This window comes from Oncorhynchus gorbuscha, unplaced genomic scaffold (assembly GCF_021184085.1).
Source record: "Oncorhynchus gorbuscha isolate QuinsamMale2020 ecotype Even-year unplaced genomic scaffold, OgorEven_v1.0 Un_scaffold_2012, whole genome shotgun sequence".
Classification (NCBI taxonomy): Eukaryota; Metazoa; Chordata; class Actinopteri; order Salmoniformes; family Salmonidae; genus Oncorhynchus; species Oncorhynchus gorbuscha.
The window spans coordinates 1,260-25,000 of record NW_025746628.1 but is presented as its reverse complement, the minus strand read 5'-3'; the positions used below and the strand labels follow the sequence as shown (position 1 = coordinate 25,000).

The 23,741-nt window shown below is 50.0% G+C and overlaps 1 protein-coding gene across 1 annotated transcript in view; it reads left to right on the top strand.

The window, feature by feature from the left end:
* Positions 1-13,531, top strand: part of LOC124024810 (pirin-like) — a gene marked incomplete at its 3' end in the record, with an annotated part of 16,972 nt that extends 3,441 nt beyond the window's left edge. Inside the window, exons 3-5 of the mRNA XM_046338573.1 lie at positions 726-806; positions 8,687-8,893; positions 13,466-13,531. Of these exons, the coding sequence (XP_046194529.1) occupies positions 726-806; positions 8,687-8,893; positions 13,466-13,531 (354 nt within the window). The remainder of the gene's footprint in view (positions 1-725; positions 807-8,686; positions 8,894-13,465) is intronic.
* Between the last annotated feature and the right edge of the window lie 10,210 nt (positions 13,532-23,741).

Genomic DNA, 23,741 nt, shown 5'->3' with positions numbered 1-23,741 from the left:
GCTGAAGCGCCCACGGCCCAGCATTCCATGCAGCAGGTGTGTTGGCTCACTGTTACATCTCAGAGCTCAAAGCCGCGTGCGCTGCCAGATCAGAGAGAGGCTCTCGCCCCCCTGGCTGGAGGTTTGGAAGCCTCTCTGAGAGACAGATGTTTACCTCTGACCTCTATAGCTTTCTACTTCCTGTCTGTTTTGACCTCAGTCCATGTGGCAGTGGAATGGACACGGGGAGTGAACATGTGCTCTTGTCTGTCCTGCTCAATGGACACTGCATTACACACACACACACACACACACACACACACACACACACACACACACACACACACACACACACACACACGCACACGCACACACACGCACACGCGCACACACACACACACACACTGTACATATTTCATCTGTTAGACTTGCACGAGGAAAATATGAAATCAATGATGACCCATACTATGTTTTCCAGTCTTACGAGCTTTATGATGAGATTTCTTTCCCAAACCATTCATGTTTACAACTGAGATTCATTCATCTCTTTCCTAATCTCAACCTCAATTGGCAAAGACTTAGAGAAAGTTGTTTTCCACTTCTCTAGACACAGTTGGTATTCGGGGGAGGGATAACTGCAGAGCACAGTTAATGTTTTGTTTTGCCTCTCTAGCTGTTATATAAAGTCAGCAATGGCTCATCTGTGGGTTTGTGAATATATTTGGATCTATTTTGTCTTTGTTTAGGTGACCTACGTTTTGAAAGGCGTTTCAGCTCATGAGGATTTCTGTGGTCACTCTGGACTACTGAAACCAGGGGATTTACAGGTAGGGAAACACCTTGTGGCACTCACAGTACGGTCTGTAGGTTCCTACTCTTCACCAGACTCCCAGCAGAACCAATGACGCATCGTGCCTTCAGGGGCATTTCCTGTGTTTTTCCCATGCAGCAGTCGTAAAGCTGTTGTCCCTGGTCAGTCAGTCAGCACCAACCAGGAAGTGGTTTAATAGGGACTAAATAGACACGAAATGCCACTGGCATTAAACAAAGCATGTGTGTCTATGTATGCTAATGATTCAACCATGTACACATCACAACCACAGCTAATGAAGTCACTGAAACCCTTAAAGAGTTGCAGTCTGTTTTGGAATGAGTGGCCAGTAATAAACTGGTCCTGAACATCTCTAAAACTAAGAACATTGTATTTGGTACAAATCATTCCTAAGTTCTGGACCTCAGCTGAATGTGGTAATGAATGGCTGTTGAACAAGGAGACTAAATGATGTCATGTTTTGTGTGGACCCAGTAAGAGGAGCTGCTTCTTTCTCAACAGCTAACAGGGATCCTAATAAAATACTAAGATACTACTACAAGAGACTTGGTGTGTGTGTGTGTGTGTGTGTGTGTGTGTGTGTGTGTGTGTGTGTGTGTGTGTGTGTGTGTGTGTGTGTGTGTGTGTGTGTGTGTGTGTGTGTGTGTGTGTGTGTGTGTGTGTGTGTGTGTGTGTAACAGCTAACGGGGATCTAATAAAATACCAAAATACTACAACAAGAGACTTGGTGTGTGTGTGGTGTGTGTGTGTGTGTGTGTGTGTGTGTGTGTGTGTGTGCGCAACAGCTAATGGGGATCCTAATAAAATACCAAAATACTACAACAAGAGACTTGGTGTGTGTGTGTGTGTGTGTGTGTGTGTGTGTGTGTGTGTGTGTGTGTGTGTGTGTGTGTGTGTGTGTGTGTGTGTGTGTGTGTGTGTGTGTGTGTGTGTGTGCGTGTGCAACAGTGAGAGAGAGAGAGAGAGAGAGAGAGCGGAAGAGACAAACACCATGGGGGGGGGGGGGGGGGGCTACTAACCCAGGGCAGACGGGTTTCCTCACAGTGGAACAGGAGGGGAAAGATGCTGACGAAAGTTAAGTGTTATTGCTCAATTAGCTTCCCCAGCAACGCTGCATCACCCTCTGGGCACTGAAAATGTGCATCACAAATGTCTCCCTATTCCCTATATAGTGCACTACTTTTGGCTAAAACCCCCTATTCCCTATATAGTACACTACTTTTGGCAAAAACCCTATTCCCTATATAGTGCACTACTTTTGGCTAAAACCCCTATTCCCTATATAGTGCACTACTTTTGGCTAAAACCCCTATTCCCTGAGCCCTTATTCTCTAGACCAGGGGTACTCAACTCTTACCCTACGAGGTCCGGAGCCTGCTGGTTTTCTGTTTTACCTGATAATGAATTGCACACACCTGGTTTCCCAGGACTAAATCAGTCCCTGATTAGAGGGGACAATGAGAACACGCAGTGGAACTGGCTTCGAGGTCCGACGTTGAGTTTGAGGGCTCTAGACCCTATTTAGTGCACAGCTTAGCCCCTGGAACAAAAGTAGGAGCAGCCATTTTGAACACAACTTTCCAGTGTGTTATTTTAATGTTAGTGGAGCTTTGAGAAGAACAATGAACAACCACTAGGTACAGTGGGGAAGATGGACATCCACTAGGTACATATCACAACACTGGGGAAGATAGACATCCACTAGGTACATATCACAACACTGGGGTAGATAGACATCCACTAGGTACATATCACAACACTGGGGAAGATAGACATCCACTAGGTACATATCACAACACTGGGGAAGATAGACATCCACTAGGTACATATCACAGCACTGGGGAAGATAGACATCCACTAGTTACACTGGGGAAGATAGACATCCACTAGGTACAGTGGGGAAGATAGACATCCACTAGGTACATATCACAGCACTGGGGAAGATAGACATCCACTAGGTACACTGGGGAAGATAGACATCCACTAGGTACATATCACAGCACTGGGGAAGATAGACATCCACTAGGTACATATCACAGCACTGGAGAAGATAGACATCGACTAGGTACATATCACAGCACTGGGGAAGATAGACATCCACTAGGTACATATCACAGCACTGGGGAAGATAGACATCCACTAGGTACACTGGGGAAGATAGACATCCACTAGGTACATATCACAGCACTGGGGAAGATAGACATCCACTAGGTACAGTGGGGAAGATAGACATCCACTAGGTACATATCACAGCACTGGAGAAGATAGACATCCACTAGGTACATATCACAGCACTGGGGAAGATAGACATCCACTAGGTACAGTGGGGAAGATAGACATCCACTAGGTACATATCACAGCACTGGGGAAGATAGACATCCACTAGGTACAGTGGGGAAGATAGACATCCACTAGGTACATATCACAGCACTGGGGAAGATAGACATCCACTAGGTACATATCACAGCACTGGGGAAGATAGACATCCACTAGGTACATATCACAGCACTGGGGAAGATAGACATCCACTAGGTACATATCACAGCACTGGGGAAGATAGACATCCACTAGGTACACTGGGGAAGATAGACATCCACTAGGTACACTGGGGAAGATAGACATCCACTAGGTACAGTGGGGAAGATAGACATCCACTAGGTACATATCACAGCACTGGGGAAGATAGACATCCACTAGGTACATATCACAGCACTGGGGAAGATAGACATCCACTAGGTACATATCACAGCACTGGGGAAGATAGACATCCACTAGGTACATATCACAGCACTGGGGAAGATAGACATCCACTAGGTACAGTGGTGAAGATAGACATCCACTAGGTACACTGGGGAAGATAGACATCCACTAGGTACAGTGGGGAAGATAGACATCCACTAGGTACAGTGGGGAAGATAGACATCTACTAGGTACAGTGGTGAAGATAGACATCAACTAGGTACATATCACAGCACTGGGGAAGATAGACATCCACTAGGTACACTGGGGAAGATAGACATCCACTAGGTACACTGGGGAAGATAGACATCCACTAGGTACATATCACAACACTGGGGAAGATAGACATCCACTAGGTACACTGGGGAAGATAGACATCCACTAGGTACATATCACAGCACTGGGGAAGATAGACATCCACTAGGTACATATCACAACACTGGGGAAGATAGACATCCACTAGGTACAGTGGTGAAGATAGACATCCACTACAGTGGTGAAGATAGACATCCACTAGGTACATACTGGGAAGATAGACATCCACTAGGCACTGGGGAAGATAGACATCCACTAGGTACAGCACTGGGGAAGATAGACAGTGGTGAAGATCCACTAGGTACATATCACAGCACTGGGGAAGATAGACATCCACTAGGTACAGTGGGGAAGATAGACATCCACTAGGTATCACAGCACTGGGGAAGATAGACATCCACTAGGTACATATCACAGCACTGGGGAAGATAGACATCCACTAGGTACATATCACAGCACTGGGGAAGATAGACATCCACTAGGTACATATCACAGCACTGGGGAAGATAGACATCCACTAGGTACATATCACAGCACTGGGGAAGATAGACATCCACTAGGTACAGTGGTGAAGATAGACATCCACTAGGTACACTGGGGAAGATAGACATCCACTAGGTACAGTGGGGAAGATAGACATCCACTAGGTACAGTGGTGAAGATAGACATCAACTAGGTACATATCACAGCACTGGGGAAGATAGACATCCACTAGGTACAGTGGTGAAGATATACATCAACTAGGTACATATCACAGCACTGGGGAAGATATACATCCACTAGGTACACTGGGGAAGATAGACATCCACTAGGTACATATCACAGCACTGGGGAAGATAGACATCCACTAGGTACATATCACAACACTGGGGAAGATAGACATCCACTAGGTACACTGGGGAAGATAGACATCCACTAGGTACATATCACAGCACTGGGAAGATAGACATCCACTAGGTACAGTGGTGAAGATAGACATCCACTAGGTACATATCACAGCACTGGGGAAGATAGACATCCACTAGGTACATATCACAACACTGGGGAAGATAGACATCCACTAGGTACACTGGGGAAGATAGACATCCACTAGGTACATATCACAGCACTGGGGAAGATAGACATCCACTAGGTACAGTGGTGAAGATAGACATCCACTAGGTACATATCACAGCACTGGGGAAGATAGACATCCACTAGGTACAGTGGGGAAGATAGACATCCACTAGGTACACTGGGGAAGATAGACATCCACTAGGTACAGTGGGGAAGATAGACATCCACTAGGTACATATCACAGCACTGGGGAAGATAGACATCCACTAGGTACATATCACAGCACTGGGGAAGATAGACATCAACTATGTACACTGGGGAAGATAGACATCAACTAGGTACATATCACAGCACTGGGGAAGATAGACATCCACTAGGTACATATCACAGCACTGGGGAAGATAGACATCCACTAGGTACACTGGGGAAGATAGACATCCACTAGGTACATATCACAGCACTGGGGAAGATAGACATCAACTAGGTACATATCACAGCACTGGGGAAGATAGACATCCACTAGGTACATATCACAGCACTGGGGAAGATAGACATCCACTAGGTACATATCACAGCACTGGGGAAGATAGACATCCACTAGGTACACTGGGGAAGATAGACATCAACTAGGTACATATCACAGCACTGGGGAAGATAGACATCCACTAGGTACACTGGGGAAGATAGACATCAACTAGGTACATATCACAGCACTGGGGAAGATAGACATCCACTAGGTACATATCACAGCACTGGGGAAGATAGACATCAACTAGGTACATATCACAGCACTGGGGAAGATAGACATCCACTAGGTACATATCACAGCACTGGGGAAGATAGACATCAACTAGGTACATATCACAGCACTGGGGAAGATAGACATCCACTAGGTACACTGGGGAAGATAGACATCCACTAGGTACACTGGGGAAGATAGACATCCACTAGGTACATATCACAGCACTGGGGAAGATAGACATCCACTAGGTACACTGGGGAAGATAGACATCCACTAGGTACATATCACAGCACTGGGGAAGATAGACATCCACTAGGTACATATCACAGCACTGGGGAAGATAGACATCCACTAGGTACACTGGGGAAGATAGACATCAACTAGGTACACTGGGGAAGATAGACATCAACTAGGTACATATCACAGCACTGGGGAAGATAGACATCCACTAGGTACACTGGGGAAGATAGACATCCACTAGGTACACTGGGGAAGATAGACATCAACTAGGTACATATCACAGCACTGGGGAAGATAGACATCCACTAGGTACACTGGGGAAGATAGACATCCACTAGGTACATATCACAGCACTGGGGAAGATAGACATCCACTAGGTACATATCACAGCACTGGGGAAGATAGACATCCACTAGGTACATATCACAGCACTGGGGAAGATAGACATCCACTAGGTACATATCACAGCACTGGGGAAGATAGACATCCACTAGGTACACTGGGGAAGATAGACATCAACTAGGTACATATCACAGCACTGGGGAAGATAGACATCCACTAGGTACACTGGGGAAGATAGACATCAACTAGGTACATATCACAGCACTGGGGAAGATAGACATCCACTAGGTACATATCACAGCACTGGGGAAGATAGACATCAACTAGGTACATATCACAGCACTGGGGAAGATAGACATCCACTAGGTACATATCACAGCACTGGGGAAGATAGACATCAACTAGGTACATATCACAGCACTGGGGAAGATAGACATCCACTAGGTACACTGGGGAAGATAGACATCCACTAGGTACACTGGGGAAGATAGACATCCACTAGGTACATATCACAGCACTGGGGAAGATAGACATCCACTAGGTACACTGGGGAAGATAGACATCCACTAGGTACATATCACAGCACTGGGGAAGATAGACATCCACTAGGTACATATCACAGCACTGGGGAAGATAGACATCCACTAGGTACACTGGGGAAGATAGACATCAACTAGGTACACTGGGGAAGATAGACATCAACTAGGTACATATCACAGCACTGGGGAAGATAGACATCCACTAGGTACACTGGGGAAGATAGACATCCACTAGGTACACTGGGGAAGATAGACATCAACTAGGTACATATCACAGCACTGGGGAAGATAGACATCCACTAGGTACACTGGGGAAGATAGACATCCACTAGGTACATATCACAGCACTGGGGAAGATAGACATCCACTAGGTACCTATCACAGCACTGGGGAAGATAGACATCCACTAGGTACACTGGGGAAGATAGACATCCACTAGGTACATATCACAGCACTGGGGAAGATAGACATCCACTAGGTACATATCACAGCACTGGGGAAGATAGACATCCACTAGGTACAGTGGGGAAGATAGACATCCACTAGGTACAGTGGGGAAGATAGACATCCACTAGGTACATATCACAGCACTGGGGAAGATAGACATCCACTAGGTACAGTGGGGAAGATAGACATCCACTAGGTACAGTGGGGAAGATAGACATCCACTAGGTACAGTGGGGAAGATAGACATCCACTAGGCACATATCACAGCACTGGGGAAGATAGACATCCACTAGGTACATATCACAACACTGGGGAAGATAGACATCCACTAGGTACATATCACAGCACTGGGGAAGATAGACATCCACTAGGTACACTGGGGAAGATAGACATCAACTAGGTACATATCACAGCACTGGGGAAGATAGACATCCACTAGGTACACTGGGGAAGATAGACATCCACTAGGTACATATCACAGCACTGGGGAAGATAGACATCCACTAGGTACATATCACAGCACTGGGGAAGATAGACATCCACTAGGTACATATCACAGCACTGGGGAAGATAGACATCCACTAGGTACAGTGGGGAAGATAGACATCCACTAGGTACATATCACAGCACTGGGGAAGATAGACATCCACTAGGTACAGTGGGGAAGATAGACATCCACTAGGTACAGTGGGGAAGATAGACATCCACTAGGCACATATCATAGCACTGGGGAAGATAGACATCCACTAGGTACATATCACAACACTGGGGAAGATAGACATCCACTAGGTACATATCACAGCACTGGGGAAGATAGACATCCACTAGGTACAGTGGGGAAGATAGACATCCACTAGTTACACTGGGGAAGATAGACATCCACTAGGTACAGTGGGGAAGATAGACATCCACTAGGTACAGTGGGGAAGATAGACATCTACTAGGTACATATCACATCACTGGTGAAGATGGACATCCACTAGGTACATATCACATCACTGGTGAAGATAGACATCCACTAGGTACAGTGGGGAAGATAGACATCCACTAGGTACATATCACAGCACTGGGGAAGGAAAGGTGTAAATGTGAAGTTAATTTCCTCCTGGAAACCAGTTAGTTCCAGTATTAAGTCCACAGGGGTGATTTATTATGGAAATCATATCAGACAACATTGAGTTCATGTATATTATACTGTACAATTCTCCTTTATGTGGTTAGTAATTGTGTTTTGTGTGTGTGTGTCTGTCCCTCTCTGTATCTGTGTGTGTGTGTTTCTGTGTCCGTCTCTGTGTGTCTATGCTCTCTGTATCTGTGTGTGTGTGTGTGTCTGTCCCTCTCTGTATCTCTGTGTGTGTGTCTATGCCTCTCTGTATCTGTGTGTGTCTATGCCTCTGTATCTGTGTGTGTTTCTGTGTCCGTCTCTGTGTGTTTATGTCCATGTCTCTTCATAAGTGGATGACGGCAGGCCGAGGGGTGGTCCATGCAGAGATGCCCGTGTTTGAGGAGCCCGTCCAGGGCCTGCGGCTGTGGGTCAACCTGAGGAGGGAGGACAAGATGGTGGAGCCCCAGTACCAGGAGCTGAAGGACAGCCAGGTCCCCAAGCCCAGCAGGGAGGGAGTGACTGTGGCCGTCATCTCTGGACAGGCCCTGGGGGTACAGGTGAGGAGCACCATACTAACCATAACCCTGGGGGTACAGGCCAGGAGCACCATACTAACCATAACCCTGGGTGTACAGGTGAAGAGCACCATACTAACCATAACCCTGGGGGTACAGGTGAGGAGCACCATACTAACCATAACCCTGGGGGTACAGGCCAGGAGCACCATACTAACCATAACCCTGGGGTACAGGTCAGGAGCACCATACTAACTATAACCCAGGGGGTACAGGTGAGGAGCACCATACTAACCATAACCCTGGGGGTACAGGTGAGGAGCACCATGCTAACCATAACCCGGGTGGTGGTAGTGGGTGTGGCCAGTTGTGCGGTTTTAGAGGCCCTCTTCTTGGCCGCAGAGACAAACTGCTGCTGTTTTAAAGCAAATTTCCTGCAATTCTATACATTTTGCCGCGGGGCAGAGAGAACATTGCACTATTTTTTTTAAAGCTAATTTCATGACCTTCAAAAAAAATGTGCCATAGGGCTGAGAGAAGATTTTAAAGCTAAATGTCCTTCAATTCTACACATTTTGCCGTGGCTTATGCCTTGTTCTTATGCTATCTGAATGACTCAAACAGTATAACAAAATCAATGGGGGCCCCATGACATGATATTTTCTACATTTTGGATTCTCCCCGACTGTTTATTATTTATTTTGGGGGATTGTTAGTTCTCAAAGGTAATCATTAATATATATATATTGCTCTATTATATTTTCTACATATTTTATCTGGGTTTTAGTTATTTAAGTTTATACAAGTTCTTATGGATGTTTGTTCTGACTTCCACGTGACATCACCCAGTGTTTCCCCTATACGCGCTTAGCAGCGGTGCACCACGGGATGGTAAAATTATTTCTTATTTTATATATACGTTGTTCGGTGGCGTCCACGAATTAGCAACGGCAGCGCGCCGCTGCTAAACGCATTTAGGAGAAGCACTGATTGATGTCACGTGGAAGTCATAACAAACAGCCATAAGAACATGTATAAACTTAAACGACTAAAAATAGATGTATATATTTCTCACCCTACAATGTAACGCATTTGTAATCACAGGTCCAAAACCACAGTGGATGAAAAAGGGGGGAGTTTATCATCGCCATCATTGTCATCATCATTGTTCCTTTGTCACTGTATTATACAGAATGAATACTTAATGTCGGCTGTTGATATGATGTGCTGGGGTCTTGCCCATATCAAAGCCAGAAAACTTTATACAATACAATGACTGAGATGTTGAAAGCCTCAGGCCTAGATATGCCTCGGCAGAAATCCCAACCAACCACAAGACATTCAGCTTCATCATGTGACGTTTGCAGCCAATTACATCTTCACGAGTATTCATCCTCTTCCCCCCCCCCCTCCTTCTCCTCCTTATTTTCTCTGTGTCTGTCTGCTGAGTTAGACGAGACAGGAAATGAGTTGCAGGTTTCTGGGGAAGTGGGTTTGTCATGTTTCAGATGTAAATTTGACCAGGGCCGGTTTGGTTTGGGGTTACTCTAGGGCAGGAGAGGAGACTGACAGAGTTTCTAATGACGTCCATAAGGTTTGTCATTTTACACATGAAAATGTGTTGAAGCTGGGAAACGGGTTGCCTCTGGTTACTACAGGGCAGGGGGAGACACTACAGACAGGCAGAGAGGCTAACGATGGCCAACAGGGTAATGGACAGGTAACTGTCAAAATAAAGGAAACACCAAAATAAAGTGTTTTAATCTGTCATTGAGCACCACGAGCTGCCAGAACAGCTTCAATGCACCGTGGCGTAGATTCTACCAGCTGAGGGATAAAACACCATTTTTCCACTAGAAATTCCATCATTTTGTGTTTTGTTGATGGTGGTGGAAAACGCTTTCTCAGGCATTGGTCCAGAATCTCCAGTAAGTGTTCAATTGGGTTGAGGTCTGGTGACTGAGACACAACACACATTATACAGAACCCTAAGCATGATGGGATGTTAATTCCTTAACTCAGGAACCACACCTTTGTGGAAGCACCTGCTTTCAATATATTTTGTATTCCTCATTTGTGTTTCCTTCATTTTGGCAGTTATCTGTATGTAAATGTGTTGGGGCAGGGTTGTGCTGGGCGTGGGACTGAGCTGGGGCTCGGGCTGGGTGGGACTGGGCTGGGGGTGGGACTGAGCTAGGACTCAGGCTGGGTGGGACTGGGCTGGGCGTGGGACTGAGCTGGGGCTCGGGCTGGGTGGGACTGGGCTGGGCGTGGGACTGAGCTGGGACTCGGGCTGGGTGGGATAGCTGCACAGCTAAATTTGATTGGTAAAACACACTGTGGTTGTTCAATTTCACACTTTTTAAGTGTTTATATGAGAACCACCAGAAAGTGTTGAATTTACTCTTTTCAAAGTGTTTCCCTTTTAACACTGATACTTTCCAACACCAGTGGCATTAAAATGTTACACTAACTCAGTGTTATGGTGTTCACTGATACTTTGAGTGGTAGAGGTAACCCCAACAGATCAGGGTGCTAGGTGTTAAAAGAGGGAGAGGTAACCCCAACAGATCAGGGTGCTAAGTGTTAAAAGAGGGAGAGGTAACACCAACAGATCAGGGTGCTAGGTGTTAAAGAGGGAGAGGTAACACCAACAGATCAGGGTGCTAGGTGTTAAAAGAGGGAGAGGTAATACCAACAGATCAGGGTGCTAGGTGTTAAAAGAGGGAGAGGTAACACCAACAGATCAGGGTGCTAGGTGTTAAAAAGGGAGAGGTAACACCAACAGATCAGGGTGCTAGGTGTTAAAAGAGGGAGAGGTAACACCAACAGATCAGGGTGCTAGGTGTTAAAGAGGGAGAGGTAGAGGTAATACCAACAGATCAGGGTGCTAGGTGTTAAAGAGGGAGAGGGAGAGGTAATACCAACAGATCAGGGTGCTAGGTGTTAAAGAGGGGAGAGGTAACACCAACAGATCAGGGTGCTAGGTGTTAAAAGGGGAGAGGTAACACCAACAGATCAGGGTGCTAGGTGTTAAAGAGGGAGAGGTAACACCAACAGATCGGGGTGCTAGGTGTTAAAAGAGGGAGAGGTAACACCAACAGATCAGGGTGCTAGGTGTTAAAAGAGGGAGAGGTAACACCAACAGATCAGGGTGCTAGGTGTTAAAAGAGGGAGAGGTAACACCAACAGATCAGGGTGCTAGGTGTTAAAGAGGGAGAGGTAATACCAACAGATCAGGGTGCTAGGTGTTAAAAGAGGGAGAGGTAACACCAACAGATCAGGTGCTAGGTGTTAAAAGAGGGAGAGGTAATACCAACAGATCAGGGTGCTAGGTGTTAAAAGAGGAGAGGTAATACCAACAGATCAGGGTGCTAGGTGTTAAAAGGGAGAGGTAACACCAACAGATCAGGGTGCTAGGTGTTAAAGAGGTAGAGGTAAAAGGTAACACCAACAGATCAGGGTGCTAGGTGTTAAAAGAGGGAGAGGTAACCCCAACAGATCAGGGTGCTAGGTGTTAAAAGAGGAGGTAACCCCAACAGATCAGGGTGCTAGGTGTTAAAAGAGGGAGAGGTAAAGGTAATACCAACAGATCAGGGTGCTAGGTGTTAAAAGAGGGAGAGGTAATACCAACAGATCAGGGTGCTAGGTGTTAAAAGAGGGAGAGGTAATACCAACAGATCAGGGTGCTAGGTGTTAAAAGAGGAGAGTAAACACCAACAGATCAGGGTGCTAGGTGTTAAAAGAGGGAGAGGTAACACCAACAGATCAGGGTGCTAGGTGTTAAAGAGGGAGAGGTAATACCAACAGATCAGGGTGCTAGGTGTTAAAAGAGGAGAGGTAACACCAACAGATCAGGGTGCTAGGTGTTAAAAGAGGAGAGGTAACACCAACAGATCAGGGTGCTAGGTGTTAAAAGAGGGAGAGGTAACACCAACAGATCAGGGTGCTAGGTGTTAAAGAGGGAGGTAACCCCAACAGATCAGGGTGCTAGGTGTTAAAAGAGGGAGAGGTAACACCAACAGATCAGGGTGCTAGGTGTTAAAAGAGGAGAGGTAATACCAACAGATCACGGTGCTAGGTGTTAAAAGAGGGAGAGGTAACACCAACAGATCAGGGTGCTAGGTGTTAAAAGAGGGAGAGGTAACACCAACAGATCAGGGTGCTAGGTGTTAAAGAGGGAGAGGTAATACCAACAGATCAGGTGCTAGGTGTTAAAAGAGGTAGAGGTAACACCAACAGATCAGGGTGCTAGGTGTTAAAAGAGGGAGAGGTAACACCAACAGATCAGGGTGCTAGGTGTTAAAAGAGGGAGAGGTAGAGGTAACACCAACAGATCAGGGTGCTAGGTGTTAAAGAGGGAGAGGTAGAGGTAACACCAACAGATCAGGGTGCTAGGTGTTAAAAGAGGGAGAGGTAGAGGTAACACCAACAGATCAGGGTGCTAGGTGTTAAAGAGGGAGAGAGTAACACCAACAGATCAGGGTGCTAGGTGTTAAAGAGGGAGAGGTAAAGGTAACCCCAACAGATCAGGGTGCTAGGTGTTAAAGGGTTGCTGCCTGAATGTTGGGGGTCAATGAAATACTATAAATGTCTTGTCCTTTTTTTGTCCAGTCAAAAATCTTCACCAGGACTCCAACACTATATCTGGACCTCAAGCTGGATGGAGGAGCCAAGCAGGTACAACCAGTTCCTTCAGGTGAAACCATCTTTACTGAATAGGCCTTCTATTGGCTCTGGTCCAGGCGTTACCTGCTCCTTGAAGAAAGCTCTAGCTGCATGTAACACCATGGACCAGAGCTTGGTCTACTGTAGCGATATTGTTCTGTGTGCTCCATTCATCCACAATCTGGCACTAAATCTGTTGACCTTTTCAGTAAAGTTAGCAGAACCTTTCAGCTCAAACCCTAGCTAAGTGCTGTGTGGTGTGTATCACACACAGCTTTCTCATTGTGGGAACTGTCCTGTACCTGACGTTGGTTTGTGGTGGGACAAAGTTACTATCTACTGTCTGTGACAAACAGAAGTCCTCTCAGGGTTGGGAGTCTTCTAAAGTTTATACAACTGGCTTGGTTTCCATGGTCACCCTGCCTGTTCTCTATGGAGTCTGGTGCTGTGTGGTTGCTATGGAGTCAGTGGTGCTCTGTGGTTGCTATGGAGTCTGGTGCTGTGTGGTTGCTATGGAGTCAGTGGTGCTGTGTTGAATGGTCACATTGCCATACGTAAGACGTTAAGTAGTCCATTACTGTGTGTGTGTGTGTGTGTGTGTGTGTGTGTGTGTGTGTGTGTGTGTGTGTGTGTGTGTGTGTGTGTGTGTGTGTGTGTGTGTGTGTGTGTGTGTGTGTGTGTGTGTGTGTGTGTGTGTGTGTGTGTGTGTGTGTGTGTGTGCGCGCGCGTGCACACAGTCAGTGTTGGAGCGTTGAATGGATGGCTCCCCGTCTCGTGTTACAGGGCCTATGGTGGATTAGATATGAAACCATCTCAGTGTTATGGCCCACAGCTCCCATGGCAAGGGCGTCGGTATACCAAGTGGTCAGACTCGCCCACCAAGTCACATCATTTACAATATGAGGCTTTATAAATGTGGTGATTGTTGTGTATACTGTGACAGTTAACTTGTTAATGAGGTAACAAAATGCATTATCAATGCCAGTCCAAAACAACCGTTTTTCTATCATCTCTGCTAGGATGGACCTCGTTTATCTACACACTGGCAGGATCGGTCTGTGTTGGTGAGTTTCCTCTGTTTAGTTTCTGTTCAACAGTTTTCCATTAGTTCCTAACTGCCCTGCAGCCTCATGTTGATGGCCACCCAGAACAGTGTTGTGTTTGGTAGTGGTTCAGAAACACTCTGCATCTTGTTGCTGTCCCTCGTCCAGAGAGAGAGACAATCAAACAGAGCAGGTGCATTTATTTATTAATGTTCCCTTCTCTTCTCCTCTGTCCTCTCTGGGATGTTCCCTTCCTCATCTCCTCTCCTCTGTCCTCTCTGGATGTTCCCTTCCTCATCTCCTCTCCTCTGTCCTCTCTGGGATGTTCCCTTCCTCTTCTCCTCTCCTCCCGTCCTCTCTGGGATGTTCCCTTCCTCATCTCCTCCGTCCTCTCTGGGATGTTCCCTTCCTCTTCTCCTCTGTCCTCTCTGGGATGTTTCCTTCCTCCTCTCCTCTCCCTCCGTCCTCTCTGGGATGTTCCCTTCCCTCCTCTCCTCCGTCCTCTCTGGGATGTTCCCTTCCTCATCTCCCTCCGTCCTCTCTGGGATGTTCCCTTCCTCATCTCCTCCGTCCCTCTGGGATGTTCCTTCCTCATCTCCTCCGTCCTCTCTGGGATGTTCCCTTCCTCCCTCTCCTCTCCCTCCCACTCTCTGGGATGTTCCCTTCCTCTTCTCATCTCCTCCGTCCTCTCTGGATGTTCCTTCCTCTTCTCCTCTCCCTCTGTCCTCTCTGGGATGTTCCCTTCCTCTTCTCCTCTCCTCTGTCCTCTCTGGGATGTTCCCTTCCTCCTCTCCTCCGTCCTCTCTGGATGTTCCCTTCCTCTTCTCCTCTCCTCTGTCCTCTCTGGGATGTTCCCTTCCTTCCTCTCCTCCGTCCTCTCTAGGATGTTCCCTTCCCTCTTCTCCTCTCCTCTGTCCTCTCTGGGATGTTCCCTTCCTCATCTCCTCCGTCCTCTCTGAGATGTTCTTCCTCCTCTCCTCTGTCCTCTCTGGGATGTTCCCTTCCTCTTCTCCTCTCCTCTGTCCTCTCTGGGATGTTCCCTTCCTCTTCTCCTCTCCTCTGTCCTCTCTAGGATGTTTCCCTTCCTCATCTCCTCCGTCCTCTCTGGGATGTTCCCTTCCTCCTCTCCTCCGTCCTCTCTGGGATGTTCCCTTCCTCTTCTCCTCTCCTCTGTCCTCTCTGGGATGTTCCCTTCCTCCTCTCCTCCGTCCTGTCTGGGATGTTCCCTTCCTCTTCTCCTCTCTCTCTCTCTGGGATGTTCCCTTCCTCCTCTCCTCTGTCCTCTCTGGGATGTTCCCTTCCTCCTCTCCTCTGTCCTCTCTGGGATGTTCCCTTCCCTCCCTCTCCTCCGTCCTCTCTGGGATGTTCCCTTCCCTCTTCTCCTCTCCTCCCGTCCTCTCTGGGATGTTCCCTTCCTTTTCTCCTCTCCTCCGTCCCCTCTCTGGGATGTTCCCTTCCTCTTCTCCTCTGCTCCGTCCTCTCTGGGATGTCCTCCTCTCTGGGATGTTCCCTTCCTCCCTTTTCCTCCTCTCCTCCGTCCTCTCTGGGATGTTCCCTTCCTCTTCTTCTCCTCCTCCTCTGGGATGTTCCCTTCCTCTTCTTCTCCTCCCCTCTCTGGGATGTTCCCTTCCTCTTCTCCTCTCCTCTGTCCTCTCTAGGATGTTCCCTTCCTCCTCTCCTCCGTCCTCTCTAGGATGTTTCCTTCCTCATCTCCTCCGTCCTCTCTGGGATGTTTCCTTCCCTCATCTCCTCCGTCCTCTCTGGGGAAGTTCCTTCCTCTTCTCCTCTCCTCCATCCTCTCTGGGATGTTCCTTCCTCATCTCCTCTGTCCTCTCTGGGATGTTCCCTTACTCCTCTCCTCTGTCCTCTCTGGGATGTTCCCTTCCTCATCTCCTCTGTCCTCTCTGGGATGTTCCCTTCCTCATCTCCTCCGTCCTCTCTGGGAAGTTCCCTTCCTCTTCTCCTCTCCTCCATCCTCTCTGGGATGTCTCCCTTCTCTCCTCTCTGGATGTTCCTTCCTCCTCTCCTCTGTCCTCTCTGGGATGTTCCCTTCCTCCTCTCCGCTGTCCTCTCTCTGGGATGTTCCTTCCTCCTCTCCTCCGTCCTCTCTGGGATGTCTCTTCCTCTTCTCCTCTCCTCCGTCCTCTCTGGGATGTTCCCTCCTCCTCTCCTCCGTCCTCTCTGGGATGTTCCCTTCCTCTTCTCCTCTGCTCCGTCCTCTCTGGGATGTTCCCTTCCTCCTCTCCTCCGTCCTCTCTGGGATGTTCCCTCCTCTCTTCTCCTCTCCTCTGTCCTCTCGGGATGTTCCCTCTCCCTCTTCTCCTCTCCTCCGTCCTCCTGGGATGTTCCCTTCTCCTCTCCTCCATCCTCTCTGGGATGTTCCCTTCCTCATCTCCTCCGTCCTCTCTGGGATGTTCTCTTCCTCATCTCCTCCGTCCTCTCTCTGGGATGTTCCCTTCCTCATCTCCTCCGTCCTCTCTGGGATGTCTCTCTCCTCATCTCCCCTCCGCTCCGATGTTCCCTTCCCTCCCTCTCCTCCGTCCTCTCTGGGATGTTCCCTTCCCTTTCTCCTCTCCTCTGTCCTCTCTGGGATGTTCCCTTCCTCCTCTCCTCCGTCCTCTCTGGGATGTTCCTTCCTCATCTCCTCCGTCCCTCTGGATGTCTCCTTCTCATCTCCCCCTCTGTCCTCTCTGGGATGTTCCTCCTTCCTCTGTCCTCTGGGATGTTCCCTTCCTCATCTCCTCCTCCATCCTCTGGGAGTTCCCCTCTCTCCTCTCCTCTGTCCTCTCTGGGATGTTCCCTTCCTCTTCTCCTCTCCTCTGTCCTCTCTGGGATGTTCTCTCATCTCCTCCGTCCTCTGAGATGTTCTTCTCCTCTCCTCCATCCTCTCTGGGATGTTCCCTTCCTCATCTCCTCCGTCCTCTCCTGGGATGTTCCTTTCCTCCTCTCCTCTGTCCTCTCTGGGATGTTCCCTTCTCCTCTCCTCTGTCCTCTCTGGGATGTTCCTTCCTTCTCCTCTCCTCTGTCCTCTCTGGGATGTTCCCTTCCTCATCTCCTCCGTCCTCTGAGATGTTCCCTCCTCCTCTCCGCTGTCCTCTCTGGGATGTTCCCTTCCTCCTCTCCTCTGTCCTCTCTGGGATGTTCCCTTCCTCCTCTCCTCCGTCCTCTCTGGGATGTTCCCTTCTTCTCCTCTCCTCCGTCCTGTCTGGGATGTTCCCCCTCTCCTCTCCTCCGTCCCTCTGGGATGTTCCCTTCCTCTCTTCTCCTCTCTCTCCTCTCTGGATGTTCCCTTCCTCCTCTCCTCTGTCCTCTCTGGGATGTTCCCTTCCTCCTCTCCTCTGTCCGTCCTCTGGGATGTTCCCTTCCCTCTCCTCTCCTCCGTCCTCTCTGGGATGTTCCTTTCCTCTTCTCCTCTCCTCCATCCTCTGGGATGTTCCCTTCCCTCATCTCCCCTCCGTCCTCTCTGGGATGTTCCCTTCCTCATCTCCTCCGTCCTCTCTGGGATGTTCCCTTCCTCCTCTCATCTCCTCCGTCCTCTCTGGGATGTTCCCTTCCTCCTCTCATCTCCTCCGTCCTCTGGGATGTTCCTTCCTCTTCTCCTCTCCTCCGTCCTCTCTGGGATGTTCCCTTCCTCTTCTCCTCCTCCATCCTCTCTGGGATGTTCCCTTCCTCTCCTCTCCTCTCCTCCGTCCTCTCTGGGATGTTCCCTTCCCTCTTCTCTCCCTCTCCTCCGTCCTCTCTGGGATGTTCCCTTCCTCTTTCTCCTCTCCTCTGTCCTCTCTGGGATGTTCCCTATCCTCCTCTCTCCGTCCTCTGGGATGTTCCTTCCTCTTCTCCCTCTCCCAAAAGTCCTCTCTGGATGTTTCCCTTCTCTTCCTCCTCTCCTCTGTCCTCTCTGGGATGTTCCCTTCCTCCTCTCCTCCGTCCTGTCTGGGATGTTTCCTCTTCTCCTCTCCTCCGTCCTGTCTGGGATGTTCCCTTCTCTTCTCTCCTCCATCCTCTCTCTGGGATGTTCCCTTCCTCATCTCCTCCATCCTCTCTGGGATGTTCCCTTCCTCATCTCCTCCGTCCTCTCTGGGATGTTCCCCTCTTCTCCTCTCCTCTGTCCTCTGGGATGTTTCTCTCCCCCTTCTCCTCTCCTCTGTCCTCTCTGGGATGTTCCCTTCCTCATCTCCTCCGTCCTCTCTGGGATGTTCCCTTCCTCCTCTCCGCTGTCCTCTCTGGGATGTTCCCTTCCTCATCTCCTCCGTCCTCTCTGGGATGTTCCTTCCTCCTCTCCCTCTGTCCTCTATGGGATGTTTCCCTTCCTCCTCTCCTCCGTCCTGTCTGGATGTTCCCTTCCTCTTCTCCCTCTCCTCCGTCCTCTGGGATGTTTCCTTCCTCTTCTCCTCTCTCCTCTCTGGATGTTTCCTTCCTCCTCTCCTCTGTCCTCTCTGGGATGTTCCCTTCCTCCTCCTCTGTCCTCTCTGGGATGTTCCCTTCCTCCCTCCTCCGTCCTCCTGATGTTCCCTTCCTCTTCTCCTCTCCTCCGTCCTCTCTGGGATGTTCCTTCCTCCTCTCCTCCGTCCTCTCTGGGATGTTCCCTTCCTTCTCCTCTGCTCCGTCCTCTCTGGGATGTTCCCTTCCCTCCTCTCCTCCGTCTCTCTGGATGTTCCCTCCCTCTTCTCCTCTCCTCCGTCCTCTCTGGGATGTTCCTTCCTCTTCTCCTCTCCTCCGTCCTCTGGGATGTTCCCTTCCTCCTCTCCTCCATCCCTCTCTGGGATGTTCCCTTCCCTCATCTCCTCCGTCCTCTCTAGGATGTTCCCTCTCATCTCCTCCCGCCCTCTCTCTGGGATGTTCCCTTCCTCATCTCCTCCGTCCCTCTCTGGGATGTTTCCTTTCCTCCTCCTCAAGTCCTCTTCTGGGATGTTCCCTTCCTCTTCTCCTCTCCTCCGTCCTCTCTGGGATGTTCCCTTCCTCTTCTCTCTCTCCTCCGTCCTCTCTGGGATGTTCCCTTCCTCTTCTCCCTCTCCTAGTCCTCTCTGGGATGTTCCTTCCTCTTCTCTCTCCTCCGTCCTCTCTGGGATGTTCCCTTCCTCTTCTCCTCTCCTCTGTCCTCTCTGCGATGTTCCCTTCCTCCTCTCCTCCGTCCTCTCTGGATGTTCCTTCCCTCTTCTCCTCTCCTCTGTCCTCTCTGGGATGTTCCCTTCCTCCTCTCCTCCGTCCTCTCTGGGATGTTCCCTTCCTCATCTCCTCTGTCCTCTCTGGGATGTTCCTTCCTCTTCTCCTCTCCTCAGTCTCTCTGGGATGTTTCCTTCTCCCTTCTCCTCCATCCTCTCTGGGATGTTCCCCTTCCTCATCTCCTCTGTCCTCTCTGGGATGTTCCCTACCTCATCTCCCTCCTCCATTTCTGGGATGTTTCCTCTTCTCCTCTCCTCTGTCCTCTCTGGGATGTTCCCTTCCCTCTTCTCCTCTCCTCTGTCCTCTCTGGGATGTTCCCTCTCCTCATCTCCTCCGTCCTCTGGGGATGTTCCCTTCCCCTTCTCCTCTCCTCTGTCCCTCTGGGATGTTCCTTCCCTCATCTCCTCCTGTCCTCTCTGGGATGTTCCCTTCCTCCTCTCCTCTGTCCTCTCTCTGGGATGTTCCTTCCTCCTCTCCTCCGGTCTGGGATGTTCCTTCCTCTTCTCATCTCCTCCGTCCCTCTCTGGGATGTTCCCTTCCTCTCTCCTCTCCTCCTCTCTGGATGTTCCCCCTTCCTCCTCTCCTCTGTCCTCTCTGGGATGTTCCCTTCCTCCTCTCCTCTGTCCTCTCTGGGATGTTCCCCTTCTCCCCTCTCCTCCGTCCTCTCTGGGATGTTCCCTTCCTCTTTCTCCTCTCCTCCGTCCTCTCTGGGATGTTTTCCTTTCTCCTCCTCCTCTCTGGGATGTTCCTTCCTCTTCTCATCTCCTCTCTGTCCTTCTGGGATGTTCCCTTCCTCCTCTCCCTGTCCTCTCTGGGATGTTCCTCCCTCTTCTCCTCTCCTCCGTCCCTCTGGGATGTTCCTCCTCTTCTCCTCTCCTCCGTCCTCTCTGGGATGTTCCTTCCCTCTTCTCTGCTCCGTCCTCTCTGGGATGTTCCTTCCCCTCATCTCCCTCCCGTCCTCTCTGGGATGTTCCCTCCCTCTTCTCCTCTGAGAGTTGTTCCTTCCTCATCTCCTCAGTCCTCTCTGGGATGTTCCCTTCCTTCTCTCTCTCCGTCCTCTCTGGGATGTTCCTTCCTCCTCCTCCTCCGTCCTCTCTGGGATGTTTCCTTTCCTCCTCTCCTCCGTCTCTGGGATGTTCCCTTCCTCCTCCTCTCCTCTCCTCTCTGGGATGTTCCTTCCTCCTCTCCTCCGTCCTCTGGGATGTTCCTTCCTCTTCTCCTTTTACTCTCCTCTGTCCTCTCTGGGATGTTCCCTTCCTCCCTCTCCTCCGTCCTCTCTGGGATGTTCCCTTCCTCATCTCCTCTGTCCTCTGGGATGTTCCTCTCCTCATCTCTCCGTCCTCTCTGATATCTGGGATGTTCCTTCCTCTTCTCCTCTCCTCCATCCTCTCTGGGATGTTCCCTTTCCTCATCTCCTCTGTCCTCTGGGATGTTCCTTCCTCTTCTCCTCTCCCTCCTCCTCTGGGATGTTCCTTGCTCTTCTCCTCTCCTCTGTCCTCTCTGGGATGTTCCCTTATTTCTCTCCTCTGTCTCTCTGGGATGTTCCCTTACTCTTCTCCTCTCCTCCATCCTCTCTGGGGAGTTCCCCTTCCTCTCTCCTCTCCTCTGTCCTCTCTGGGATGTTCCCTTCCTTCTCCCTCCGTCCTCTCTCTGGGATGTTCCCTTCCCTTCTCCTCTCCTCTGTCCTCTCTGGGATGTTCCCTTCCCCTTCTCCTCTCCTCTGTCCTCTCTGGGATGTTCCCTTCCTCATCTCCTCCGTCCTCTGAGATGTTCCCTTCCTCCTCTCCGCTGTCCTCTCTGGGATGTTCCCTTCCTCATCTCCTCCGTCCTCTCTGGGATGTTCCCTTCCTCCTCTCCTCTGTCCTCTCTGGGATGTTCCCTTCCTCCTCTCCTCCGTCCTGTCTGGGATGTTCCCTTCCTCTTCTCCTCTCCTCCGTCCTCTCTGGGATGTTCCCTTCCTCTTCTCCTCTCTCCTCTCTGGATGTTCCCTTCCTCCTCTCCTCTGTCCTCTCTGGGATGTTCCCTTCCTCCTCTCCTCTGTCCTCTCTGGGATGTTCCCTTCCTCCTCTCCTCCGTCCTCTCTGGGATGTTCCCTTCCTCTTCTCTCTCCTCCGTCCTCTCTGGGATGTTCCCTTCCTCTTCTCCTCTGCTCCGTCCTCTCTGGGATGTTCCCTTCCTCCTCTCCTCCGTTCTCTCTGGGATGTTCCCTTCCCCTTCTCCTCTCCTCTGTCCTCTCTGGGATGTTCCCTCTCATCTCCTCCGTCCTCTGAGATGTTCCCTTCCCTCCTCTCCGCTGTCCTCTGGGATGTTCCCTTCCTCATCTCCTCCGTCCTCTCTGGGATGTTCCCTCCTCCTCTCCTCTGTCCTCTCTGGGATGTTCCCTTCCTCCTCTCCTCCGTCCTGTCTGGGATGTTCCCTTCCTCTTCTCCTCTCCTCTGTCCTCTCTGGGATGTTCCCTTCCCTCCTCTCCTCCGTCCTCTCTGGGATGTTCCCTTCCTCATCTCCTCTGTCCTCTCTGGGATGTTCCCTTCCTCATCTCCTCCGTCCTCTCTGGGATGTTCCTTCCTCTTCTCCTCTCCTCCGTCCTCTCTGGGATGTCCCTTCCTCCTCTCCTCCGTCCTGTCTGGGATGTTCTCTTCTCTTCTCTCTCCTCCGCCCTCTCTGATGTTCCTTCCTCTCTCCTCCATCCTCTCTGGGATGTTCCTCTGTCCTCTGTGGGATGTTCCCTTCCTCCTCTCCTCCGTCCTCTCTGGATGTTCCTTCTCATCTCCTTTCTGGGATGTTCCCTTCCTGTCTCTCAATCCTCTCTGGGATGTTCCTTCTCCTCTTCTCTCTCTGTCCTCTCTGGGATGTTTTTCCCCTTTCCTCCTTTCCTCTGTCCTCTCTGGGATGTTCCTTCTCATCTCCTCTTCCGTCTCTCTGAGATGTTCCCTGTTTCTCTCCTCTCCTTCTTCCTCTCTGGGATATTCCCTTCCTCATCTCCTCCGTCCTCCTATTGCATGGAGATGTTTCCTTCCTCCTCTCTGCTGTCCTCTCTGGGATATTTCCCTTCTAAATCTCACACCTCCGTCCTCTCTGGGATATGTTCCTTCCTCCTCTCCCTCTGTCCCTTCTCTGGGATCTGTTCACGCTTTCTCTTCTCCTCTCTCCTCTCTGGATGTTCCCTTCCTCCTCTCCTCTGTCCTCTCTGGGATGTTCCCTTCCTCCTCTCCTCTGTCCTCTCTGGGATGTTCCCTTACTCTTCTCCTCTCCTCCATCCTCTCTGGGATGTTCCCTTCCTCTTCTCCTCTCCTCTGTCCTCTCTGGGATGTTCCCTTCCTCCTCTCCTCCGTTCTCTCTGGGATGTTCCCTTCCCCTTCTCCTCTCCTCTGTCCTCTCTGGGATGTTCCCTTCCTCATCTCCTCCGTCCTCTGAGATGTTCCCTTCCTCCTCTCCGCTGTCCTCTCTGGGATGTTCCCTTCCTCATCTCCTCCGTCCTCTCTGGGATGTTCCCTTCCTCCTCTCCTCTGTCCTCTCTGGGATGTTCCCTTCCTCCTCTCCTCCGTCCTGTCTGGGATGTTCCCTTCCTCTTCTCCTCTCCTCCGTCCTCTCTGGGATGTTCCCTTCCTCCTCTCCTCCATCCTCTCTGGGATGTTCCCTTCCCTCATCTCCTCCGTCCTCTCTGGGATGTTCCCTTCCTCATCTCCTCCGTCCTCTCTGGGATGTTCCCCTTCTCCTCTCCTCTGTCCTCTCTGGGATGTTCCCTTCCCCTTCTCCTCTCCTCTGTCCTCTCTGGGATGTTCCCTTCCTCATCTCCTCCGTCCTCTGAGATGTTCCCTTCCTCCTCTCCGCTGTCCTCTCTGGGATGTTCCCTTCCTCATCTCCTCCGTCCTCTCTGGGATGTTCCCTTCCTCCTCTCCTCTGTCCTCTCTGGGATGTTCCCTTCCTCCTCTCCTCCGTCCTGTCTGGGATGTTCCCTTCCTCTTCTCCTCTCCTCCGTCCTCTCTGGGATGTTCCCTTCCTCTTCTCCTCTCTCCTCT